Raw genomic sequence first — 12,789 nt, 5'->3', positions numbered from 1 at the left:
CGCCAGCTATATTAAATCTATAACCCCCTAATGTGAGCCCTTACCCCGCCGCCATCTATTTTAAAAATATTAACCCCTAATTTAATCCCCCTACACCGCTGCCGCCTATATTAAACACATTAACCCCTAATCTAATCCCCCTACACCGCCGCCAGCTATATTAACTAGATTAACATCTAATCCCCCTATACCGCCGCCACCTATTTTAAATTCATTAACCCCTAATCTAATCCCCCTATACCGCTGCCACCTATATTAAATTAATTAACCCCTAAAATACTAAACTATCCCTACCACTAAACCTAAGTCTAACCCTACAAATAGCCCTGAAAAGGGCTTTTTACGTGACATTACCCCAAAGTAAACAGCTCTATTGCCAGCCCTTAAAAGGGCTTTTTGCTGGGCATGCCCCAAAGAAAACAGCTCTTTTACCAGCCCTTAAAAGGGCTTTTGGCGGGGCATTGTCACAAAGTAAACAGCTCTTTTGCATCTAAGCTAAATCCCCCTACACCGCCGCCACCTATAATAAATGTATTACCCCCTAATCTAATCCCCCTACACCGCCGCCACCTATATTAAATAGATTAACCCCTAATCTAATCCCCCTACACCGCCGCCACCTATATTAACTATATTAACCCTAATTATATTAGGGTTAATATAGTTAATATAGTTAGTATATTATATATATTAACTATATTAACCCAAATTATATTAGGGTTAATATAGTTAATATCGTTATTATATTATATATATATATTAAGTATAATAACCCTATCTAACTCTAACATCCCTAACTAAATTCTTATTAAAATAAATCTAATTAATATTAATATTATTAATTAAACTATTCCTATTTAAATCTAAATACTTACCTATAAAATAAACCCTAAGATAGCTACAATGTAATTAATAATTACATTGTAGCTATTTTAGGGTTTATATTTATTTTACAGGTAACTTGGTATTTATTTTAACTAGGTACAATAGCTATTAAATAGTTAATAACTATTTAAAGGATTCCAAAACTTTCCGTTTTTGGCCACAACCTGAAAATCAATTTCCAATCAATAAGGTGTACATTTATTCAACAACTTAATTTTACAGTCCAATGAACTTTAGAAACGCTATAAAATTAAATAATTTTTTTTGCAGATGACGTCATTATATCCAACCCTCTAATATGGGCCGTGCACGACCAAACCCAATTTCCTATTTCGTGCATATCATTATGTGACAATGTAGTCACCATGCGCATGCGAGTTGCGATCCGTTGTGGCAAGCATATTTGCACATAAAGTGTCCATAACAATAGTATTTGGTTCCATCAGAGTAATCGTCATAATATCCACAAAGTGTCTATTCTAATGAAATTAATATGTGTTTAATTGATCATTTTTCATATTGTGCTATAAAGATTTAATGTTCGTTATTGTTAGGGTTGATTCTCGCATCGCAGCGCAGCACTCAGCTCTTACCTGCTATGTGTAGCGTATTCATCAGCTATGTCTGATTTAGATACAGGGTCTTCCTGTCTGCTGTGAGTGATGTGCCGGGATATTGCGCATGCGCATAGCGTCCAAAAAGCGCCATTTTGATAACCTGGGTTATCGTTCAGGATTAGAGTTTAGAAAACAATAGCCAGCAGTGGGTTTGGAAATAAATTGATTTTCTATATCGGATTGCTAATAAACGGTAATAATTTGACAAACAATGCTAATTACATAACTATTCAAAATATATCGATATTTTGATTGAAGATAAGTTTTTTTCTGGGTTTAGTGTCCCTTTAATAGCTACCTAGTTAAAATAATTACCAATGTACCTGTAAAATAAATCCTAACCTAAGTTACAAATACACCTACACTATCAATAAATTAAATAAACTACAAATATCTAAACTAAAATACAATTAAATAAACTAAACTAAATTACCAAAAAAACAAACACTAAATTACAAAAAATAAAAAAATAATTACAAGATTTTTCAGCTAATTACACCTATTCTAAGCCCCCTAATAAAATAATAAAGCCCCCCAAAATAAAAAAATTTCCCTACCCTATTCTAAATTTAAAAAGTTAACAGCTCTTTTGCCTTACCAGCCCTTAAAAGGGCCTTTTGCGGGGCATGCCCCAAAGAAAACAGCTCTTTTGCCTGTAAAGAAAAAACACAATACCACCCCCCAACATTACAACCCACCACCCACATACCCCTATTCTAAACCCACCCAAACCCCCCTTAAAAAAACCTTACACTACCCCCCTGAAGATCTCCCTACCTTGTCTTCACCCAGCCGGGTCGAACTCTTCATCCGATCCGGGCGATGTCCAATCAAGCGGCAGTGAAGTCTTCTTCCATCCGGGCAATGTCTTCAATCAAGCGGCAGTGAAGTCTTCTTCCATCCGGGCGATGTCTTCTTCCATCCGGGCGATGTCTTCTTCCATCCGGTGATGTCTTCAACCAAAGCGGCATCTTCAATCTTCTTTCTTCGCTCCTCCGCCGCAGAGCATCCATCTGGCACGACGACTTCCCGACGAATGAGGTTTCTTTAAATGACGTCATCCAAGATGGCGTCCGTCGAATTCCGATTGGCTGATAGGATCAGCCAATCGGAATTAAGGTAGAAAAATCTGATTGGCTGATTGAATCAGCCAATCAGATTTTTCTACCTTAATTCCGCCCGGATGGAAGAAGACTTCACTGCCGCTTGATTGAAGACATCGCCCGGATGGAAGAAGACTTCACTGCCGCTTGATTGGACATCGCCCGGATCGGATGAAGAGTTCGACCCGGCTGGGTGAAGACAAGGTAGGGAGATCTTCAGGGGGGTAGTCTAAGGTTTTTTAAAGGGGGGTTTGGGTGGGTTTAGAATAGGGGTATGTGGGTGGTGGGTTGTAATGTTGGGGGGTGGTATTGTGTTTTTTCTTTACAGGCAAAAGAGCTGTTTTATTTGGGGCATGCCCCGCAAAAGGCCCTTTTAAGGGCTGGTAAGGCAAAAGAGCTGTTAACTTTTTTAATTTAGAATAGGGTAGGGAAATTTTTTTTATTTTGGGGGGCTTTATTATTTTATTAGGGGGCTTAGAATAGGTGTAATTAGCTGAAAAATCTTGTAATTATTTTTTTATTTTTTGTAATTTAGTGTTTGTTTTTTTTGGTAATTTAGTTTAGTTTATTTAATTGTATTTTAGTTTAGATATTTGTAGTTTATTTAATTTATTAATAGTGTAGGTGTATTTGTAACTTAGGTTAGGATTTATTTTACAGGTACATTGGTAATTATTTTAAATAGGTAGCTATGAAATAGTTATTAACTATTTAATAGCTATTGTACCTAGTTAAAATAAATACCAAGTTACCTGTAAAATAAATATAAACCCTAAAATCGCCGGATGGAAGAAGACATCGCCCGGATGGAAGAAGACTTCACTGCCGCTTGATTGAAGACATCGCCCGGATGGAAGAAGACTTCACTGCCGCTTGATTGGATATTGCCCGGATCGGATGAAGAGTTCGACCCGGCTGGGTGAAGACAAGATAGGGAGATCTTCAGGGGGATAGTGTAAGGTTTTTTTAAGGGGTGTTTGGGTGGGTTTAGAATAGGGGTATGTGGGTGGTGGGTTGTAATGTTGGGGGGTGGTATTGTGTTTTTTCTTTACAGGCAAAAGAGCTGTTTTATTTGGGGCATGCCCCGCAAAAGGCCCTTTTAAGGGCTGGTAAGGCAAAAGAGCTGTTAACTTTTTTTAATTTAGAATAGGGTATGGAATTTTTTTTATTTTGGGGGGCTTTATTATTTTATTAGGGGGCATAGAATAGGTGTAATTAGCTTAAAAATCTTGTAATTATTTTTTTATTTTTTGTAATTTAGTGTTTTTTTTTGTGGTAATTTAGTTTAGTTTAGTTTATTTAATTGTAATTTAGTTTAGATATTTGTAGTTTATTTAATTTATTGATAGTGTAGGTGTATTTGTAACTTGGGTTAGGATTTATTTTACAGGTACATTGGTAATTATTTTAAATAGGTAGCTATTAAATAGTTATTAACTATTTAATAGCTATTGTACCTAGTTAAAATAAATACCAAGTTACCTGTAAAATAAATATAAACCCTAAAATAGCTACAATGTAATTATTAATTACATTGTAGCTATCTTAGGGTTTATTTTATAGGCAAGTATTTAGATTTAAATAGGAATAGTTTAATTAATAATATTAATATTAATTAGATTTATTTTAATAAGAATTTAGTTAGGGATGTTAGAGTTAGATAGGGTTATTATACTTAATATATATATAATATAATAACGATATTAACTATATTAACCCTAATATAATTAGGGTTAATATAGTTAATATATATAATATACTAACTATATTAACCCTAATATAATTAGGGTTAATATAGTTAATATAGGTGGCGGCAGTGTAGGGGGATTAGATTAGGGGTTAATCTATTTAATATAGGTGGCGGCGGTGTAGGGGGATTAGATTAGGGGGTAATACATTTACTATAGGTGGCGGAGGTGTAGGGGGATTTAGCTTAGATGCAAAAGAGCTGTTTACTTTGTGACAATGCCCCGCCAAAAGCCCTTTTAAGGGCTGGTAAAAGAGCTGTTTTCTTTGGGGCAAAGCCCTGCAAAAAGCCCTTTTAAGGGCTGGCAATAGAGCTGTTTACTTTGGGGTAATGCCACGCAAAAAGCCCTTTTCAGGGCTATTTGTAGGGTTAGACTTAGGTTTAGTGGTACGGATAGTTTAGTATTTTAGGGGTTAATTAATTTAATATAAGCGGCGGTATAGGGGGATTAGATTAGGGGTTAATGAATTTAAAATAGGTGGCGGCGGTATAGGGGGATTAGATTAGGGGTTAATCTAGTTAATATAGCTGGCGGCGGCATAGGGGGATTAGATTAGGGGTTAATGTGTTTAATATAGGCGGCGGCGGTGTAGGGGGATTAAATTAGGGGTTAATATTTTTAAAATAGATGGCGGCGGGGTAGGAGCTCACTATAGGGGGTAGGTAAGGTAGATGGCGGCGGGGTAGGAGCTCACATTAGGGGGTTAGAGATTTTATATAGCTGGCGGCGGGGTCCGGGAGTGGCAGTTTAGGGGTTAATAACTTTATTAGGTGGCGGCGGGGTGCGGCGGTTTAGGGGTTAATAACTTTATTAGGGATTGCGGCGGGGGATCGCTGTTGACAGGTAGATAGACATTGCGCATGCGTTAGGTGTTTGGTTTTATTTAGCAGGTAGTTTAGGGAGTTACGGGGCTCCAATAGACAGCGTAAGGCTTACTACGGCTGCATTTTGTGGCGAGGTGAAAATGGAGTAAGATTTCTCCATTTTCGCCACGTAAGTCCTTACGCTGTATATTGGATACCAAACTGCACTGGTTTGGTATACCTGCCTATGGCCCAAAAAACTACAGGCGACGGCAGAAATATACGGGCGTAACTTCTAGGTTACGCCGTATATAGGATACCAAACCAGCGCAAATTTCAGCATCGCCGGCTTTTGCGGGCGACACTGCATATCGGATCGGGCCCCTGATGTTTTAAAATTTAATACATTTTTGTATTATATCTCCTCTCTCTTTGCAGTGCCGTTAGTTTACCATTGCTCCAAGTGCATACACTTTAGCTAATTAGTAGTATATTTCATGTTAACTATTACCTGCAACCTTAAAGTGAACTGCGCTGCAGGAAAAATAACTTTGATTATACATTTACTTTCATGTTTAGTAAAAACCATGGAGGAACGTGATCTAAAAATACAAAACAGTAGGTATGGAGGAGATCGCATTTGGCGGTGAAATGGTGACATGAAATATAAAAAAAATGGGCCTAGATCAATACCTTGGGTTGTCTACTTAAAAAATATAAATATATATATATAGTTTTCTATTTGAATGGAGTGATAGCAAAAATGCTAACAATTCTCTGGCATTTTGGGCAAGTTCTTCTCTTAAAGTCCCGGGAGTGAAGAGGTTGAAGGGGCATTAAAACCAAAATTCAGACAGAGAATACAATTTTAAACAACATTCCAATTAACTTCTATTGTCTAATTAGCTTTTTTCTTTAGATATCCTTTGTTGAAGAAATAGCAATGCACATGGGTCAGCCAATCACATGAGGCATCTATGTGCAGCTACCAATCAGCAGCTGCTGAACCTATCTAGATATGCTTTTCAGGAAAGAATATCAAGCGAATTAAGCAAATTAGATAATAGAAGCAAATTAATTGTTTAAAATTGTATTCTCTATCTGAATCATGAAATTTTTTTTTAGGTTTAATGTCCCTTTAATACCTCATATAAAAATGTACAGTTCCTATTTGATACTGTTGGGTTCTAATGTGAAGGGGTTAAGTAAATAGACAATTTAGGAGTGATGAATTTGGAACTTTAAAAAACAAAAAAACATTCATAAGGGCACAGGGATAAGGAGACTGCTATCCCAAATCAGTATTTTTTATGGTATGCTTCTAATGATCCATCTATCTATCTATCTATCTATCTATCTATCTATCTATCTATCTATCTATCTATCTATCTATACACATGCATACCTGAATCAATTGTTATTGACGAAGCTGCAAATGCAAAATGCAACCTTTCGTTAGTATTCTTTCCATAGAAAAATATGTGCACACACCAGCCAGCAGCTGCAGTTAAATGTGAATTACAGCACAGGGTCTATCCAAATCAGATCTCTGTAGGAGTCTTTTATTATTATTAGTATTATTATTATTATTATTATTATTATTACTACTGTTCCTACTACTGCTGCTAATAGTGCAATAATTAAATGCTTGGCACATTAGAGTATTTTATTATTGCTCTTTTATGTCCCTTTAAATAACAGGTCTAGTAATGTGGATATCGGTTAAGAATGCCAAATAAACATTTAATAAAATTGCACATCTCTTTAATCTTTAAAAGGCTTCAAGAGAAAAAGAAATCTATATTTCCTTTCATTGCTTCATGCATCTTATGCATACACATGTTGTGCTGGTGTAATTCTGCTGGCTTCAGCAATCCTGACTCTTTTCCTTGGGCAGTCCCAAGCTATGGGTAGAATAATTAGGTTGCTGACATCACAGGTTGCACTGAGGCGATTGGTTATCCCTGGGAAGATGGACTGACAGATCAGGAAAACAGTAAAACAGATGACAGGGAATACAAGGGGGTTGCCTTGTAAATTCCAGCTGTGAGCAGTGTGTAATGAGACGAGACCTACATGTGCTACAGTCATGGATGTGAAGATACCTACAGCATGATACGGCACAATATGGAGTATTGTATTTAGGAATTTAATGTAAAGCAAAAGACTCAGATGAGGACTATTACTGATGGCTTGGTATAAACAAACTGATAACAGGAAGCTGACCTCAGTTAATTTGGTAACTGGATTTTTTCAGTATCTCCGTGGTAAGTTATCTTAATGCTTTTTATGTTTTTTTTAACAAATATTATCCTAGGAAATATTTCTGAACCTTAAATCTGTGTACAGTTAGTGAATAATTCAGTACCTGAAGTCTGCATAACATAGTTTCCTGATTTATTTATTTAATCAGTTATTTCTATATTTTTGAGGACTGATTTAATAAATAGTGCTTTGTGCACTTTTTAATTTTTATTATTTTTGTGTTTTTTGGTGCATGTTTTAATTGAGAAAATATACAAAAATGAATGTTTAAAAAAGTATATTGATTTGGCAATGTGAATATTGATTTTGTAAGGCACATTTGCTGAGTGACCCTCTCCCTATATCAGATACAATTGGTTTTCTATGCCTAGCAGAGGCTGTATATTCTAATATTCACAGATCCAGCAGCAAGACGCTCTGCTTTACTTAGGCAGCCATGAAAATCAATATTCCTTCCCAGAAGGACTTGTGAAATAAAACAAAGCACACAAGGTCATAGAATCACGTCTGCTATATATGTCATTTTAGCATGTTTTCTACAAAACTTTCCTCTAAACAGAAACATATCATGACAGAAAATAACAAATGAAATCAAAATTTAACTTTAATGATTCAGATAACATGTGCAAATAAAAATAAAATAAAATTTATCTCTATTATTAAAGAATCTTTGATCTCATGGTTCCTTCGTTGAAGAGTAAACCTAGATAGGCTCAGGAGTGTGCATATCTCATAAGCTTTATATGGCTTCAGTGTTTGCAACAATGTATACAAATATTGTTGCAAACACTGTTGTCATAGAAAGCTAATGAGGTGCAATAAAACATTGAAAACATTGGAGAGAATTTTAGTGAATGTAGTGCAGGATCTTTAGCAACTTAGCGTGTACAATGGGCTAGATTCACCAGCTGCCACATTATTTGTTATATTATCCCCACCTTCCACTAAAGCTTAACTATGTGTCTACATGGAATAATGTAGAAACCTGTGCGTCTGCCTCTCTGTCACTTATTCTCACTCTGTAACTGTCTCTCCCAATCACGTTTTTCGCTGTTTCTCTGTTCACATGCCTGTCGCTCTCACTTAACGGGACACTCAAGTCAATATTAAAATTGCATGCTCTATCTGAATCATGAAAGTTTCCAATTGACTTCCATTAACAATATGTGCACTTTTTGAGTCACCAGCTCCTACTGAGCATATGCAAGAATTCACAGATAATACATATATGCATGTGTGATTGGCTGATAGCTGTCACCTGATACAGGAGGAGGGGAAATTAACATAACTTCAAAATTTGTCAGAGAAAAATCTACTACTCATTTCAAGTTCAGACTAAGTGATGTTGCATTGTTGCATTGTCTTATCATGCATTTGTTAATTGTGCAAATATTGTATTTACTGGTCCTTTAGTGTTTCCTGCCCCTATCAAACCTATACTCACTACATCACTCTGACAATCTGCCAACTCCATGTTTGTCTATATTTTATTAATGTGTTCATCTTCTCTCACTCCATCACTCTCTCTGGGCTTATTCCAGACCGCTAGAGGGGTGTTGTGCATGGCTCTTCAAGTGGGATTGTGCTGCTCTAACCTTACCAATACCTCACATTGAGAGAATTTTGAAACCATTTTTCTAGTTGATTTAAAAAACTCTTACTAGCAAATTTAGTTTTTTTGTCTTTACTAATTTAATAGTCTAGACTCCTTCTTAGTTTATTGGATCTGAGCCATAGGGTACAAAAAGGTGCTTCCTAATATCTGACGCGTTTCACGTATGCGCTTCATCAGAGATTAATTTTACAATTACTTTAGTTTCATTGTTTTTTTTTTGTTTTTTTTTTAAGTTTTCAAAGAGCTTTATTAGAAAACACAGTGCTTAAAACACATGTATGCTCCTAAGCCTACCTCAGTATGCCCGTATGGAAAGAAAATAAGTTTAAACTAAGACTAACCAAGATAAAAAAGGTTAATTTGTTAATAGAGCAGAGTATACAATTTAAAAACGTCTGTGAATCATGAATGTTTAATTTTGACTTCTATGTTCATTTATGATTAAAATTGTGTTAGATATTTAAAATGAATTATATAATATAGTGAAATTATATACATGTAAATTGCTTCATGGACTAATACTAAAGGGACATGAACCTGAAAATGTTTAGCTCATGATTCAGATAGAGCATATGATTTTAAACAGTTTTCCAATTTACTTCTGTTAGCTAATCTGCTTAGTTCTCTTTGCATCCTTTGTTGAAACCCACACCTAGGTAAGCTCAGGAGCTGGGAGTTAGATGCTGATTGGTGACTGCACATACATGCCTCTTGTTATTTGGCTTACCGATGTGTTCATCTAGCTCCCAGTAGTGTATTGCTTTTCTTTAAACAAAGGATATCAAAAGAATGAAACAAAATTGGTAATAGAAGTAAATTGAAAATCTGTTTACAAATGTATGCTCTATCTGAATCATGAAAGAAAAATGTTGGGCTACATGTCCCTTTAATGGTAAAGAAAAAAAATGAATTCAAACCCATTAGGCAGCAATCAAACTTTCAGTCTGTCCCTTTATTTATTGCTTTTGTTTATGCAATTAGAGCAGTTTCACTCATTACAATGGATTAAATGACTTTAAAGAAAAACTATCCAAGCCACTATTTTTACCCCGTAGGGACCTGTGTCTGGTACTCACTAACTTTAATCGCCAATTGGCAGCACACAATGTACTCACTAACTTTTGTCTCTCATTCTTTCTGTACCTATCCTCACATCATACTCGCCAGCTGTCCTGATTTTCATAGGACATTCCTGTTTTAGTTTCCTGTCCTGTGGTATAATTGTCTCGGGAGACTATCCCCATTGTACACATCTGTCCTGAAAATTGGGAGTGGCATAGGTGCCTGTGAGAATCAGAAATATGGTCTTTGTTAATCTTATGTACATATTTGTATGTGTATTGTAGCACCTTAGTCTCCTGCTCTTTACGTTAGAAAGGCTGAATGACAAAATATCTAATTTGCTGAATTTGCTCCTTTGAATCTTTGCTACAATGTAAATTAGTGAGTGTACAGCCTGTATAACAGTGTAAATTTGCTGTCCCCTCAAAATAACCCAACACACAGCCATTAATGTCTAAACCGTTGGCTACAAAAGTGAGTACTCCCCTAAGTGGAAATGTCCAAATTGGGCCCAAAGTGTCAATATTTTGTGTGGCCACCATTATTTTCCAGCACTGCCTTAAGCCTCTTGGGCATGGAGTTCACCAGAGCTTCACAGGTTGCCACTGGAGTCCTCTGCCACTCCTCCATGACAACATCATGGAGCTGGTGGATGTTAGAGATCTTGCGCTCCCCCACCTTCCGTTTGAGGATGCCCCACAGATACTCAATAGGGTTTAGGTCTGGAGATACGCTTAGCCAGTCCATCACCTTTACTCTCAGCTTCTTTAGCAAGGCAGTGGTCGTCTTGGAGGTGTGTTTGGGGTTGTTATCATGTTGGAATACTGCCCTGCGGCCCAGTCTTCGAAGGGAGGGGATCATGCTCTGCTTTAGTATGTCACAGTACATGTTGGCATTCATGGTTCCCTCAATCAACTGTAGCTCCCCAGTGCTGGCAGCACTCATGCAGGCCCAGACCATGACACCGCCACCACCATGCTGAACTGTAGGCATGACACACTTGTCTTTGTACTCCTCACCTGGTTACCGCCACACACGCTTGACACCATCTGAACCAAATAAGTTTATCTTGGTCTCATCGGACCACAGGACCTGTTTCCAGTAATCTATGTCCTTAGTCTACTTGTCTTCAGCAAACTGTTTGCAGGCTTTCTTGTGCATCATCTTTAGAAGAGGCTTCCTTCTGGGATGACAGCCATATAACGCTGAGCACGTGCACTCAACTTCTTTGGTGGACCATGACGAGGCCTGTTCTGAGTGGAACCTGTCCTTTTAAACCACTGTATGGTCTTGCCCACCTTGCTGCAGCTCAGTTTCAGGGTCTTGGCAATCTTCTTATAGCCTAGGCCATCTTTATGTAGAGCAACAATTATTTGCCATAAGGTGCCATGTTGAATGAGAGAGAGAGACTGAGAGAGACTGAGAGAGAGAGACTGAGAGAGAGAGAGACAGAGAGAGACTGAGAGAGGAGAGACTGAGAGAGAGAGAGAGACTGAGAGAGAGAGACTGAGCAAGAGAGAGAGATAGACTGAGACTGACTTGTTTTTTTCCACAGGAGTCTGAGGACGGGGGTTGTTCCCCCGAAAACGTTAACTCTATTATTAAACACTTTGTTTTTCAATGTGAGTGCTTTCTCTGGACATTCTTCTCTACATATTTCTGAGAGCACCCCGACCTTGCACATTGTAACAGTGAGTGTTGGTATTTCACTATTGGATATATATATACAGTATATACTGTATATGTGTGTATATATATATATATATATATATATATATATATATATATATATATATATATATATATATATATATATATATATATATATATATAATGGCTATCTGCATTTAAAAATCAGTTGTGACATTGAAATATAGAACTTAAAATAACTTGAAAATAAAATGTGAACATTTTGTTATGCAAATGTTTTGATACAGAGCTTCATATATAATTATTTTCTTTAGCAAAATGTAAGTAAAAATAAACATATGATACGTTTTAACATAATCTGCTCTCAGTTTACCTTTCACAACAAATTTGAATGATGGTTTACAGTGTAAAATGCATTTAAGCATTGACACATTAAAATGTGGCAAGGGCTTATAAAATAACATCAAGAAAAGAAACAGTATTGCTTTTAGAATCAGATTTCTGAAACAATAATTTGTTCTTTACCATGTAAATTGCCTAAAGAGAAAATGCATTAATAATTTAGGAGAATAAATTGTGATGCAAATCTTGTGTCACTGAAAAGGAAATAACAGAGAGAGAGAGTGGAATAACCACACTGACCTGCAATGAAATGTGTTCTCTGTTCATATCCTGTTAGGAGGGGGTACTGGTTGTATTTACATTGTAACTGTAAATGGTATGAATAAAGTTTTGTGTTTAAAGAGATATTGCAACATTTTTAAAACCTAGGTTACAAACATTTTTAAATTTCCTAAACCTGCAGCATTGCAGGTTACAAAATGTGCTTTTGCAATGTGTACTCAGTACAATGTTTAGATGACACAATTTGGGATTGGTCTCACTATACCAGTGATGGCTTACCTTGGCACCCCTGATGTTTTGGGACTACATTTCCCATGATGCTCAGTTAGACTGCAGAGTGCCTAAGCATCATGGGAAATGTAGTTCCAAAACATTTGGGGTGCTAAATTTAGCCATCACTGCACTGTACTATTATTA

The 12,789-nt window shown here is 36.5% G+C and overlaps 1 protein-coding gene across 1 annotated transcript in view; it reads left to right on the top strand.

The window, feature by feature from the left end:
* Window positions 1-7,227: 7,227 nt before the first annotated feature.
* SYNE1 (spectrin repeat containing nuclear envelope protein 1) overlaps window positions 7,228-12,789 on the top strand; it is a 780,519-nt gene continuing 774,957 nt past the window's right edge. Inside the window, 1 exon segment of the mRNA XM_053711805.1 lies at window positions 7,228-7,423. Within this exon segment, the coding sequence (XP_053567780.1) occupies window positions 7,345-7,423 (79 nt within the window). The 5' untranslated portion in view covers window positions 7,228-7,344.

The sequence above is a fragment of the Bombina bombina genome, chromosome 4 (genome assembly GCF_027579735.1).
Source record: "Bombina bombina isolate aBomBom1 chromosome 4, aBomBom1.pri, whole genome shotgun sequence".
NCBI classification, from domain to species: domain Eukaryota; kingdom Metazoa; phylum Chordata; class Amphibia; order Anura; family Bombinatoridae; genus Bombina; species Bombina bombina.
The sequence above is the reverse complement of the archived record's forward strand: the minus strand, read 5'-3'. Positions and strand labels throughout refer to the sequence as shown.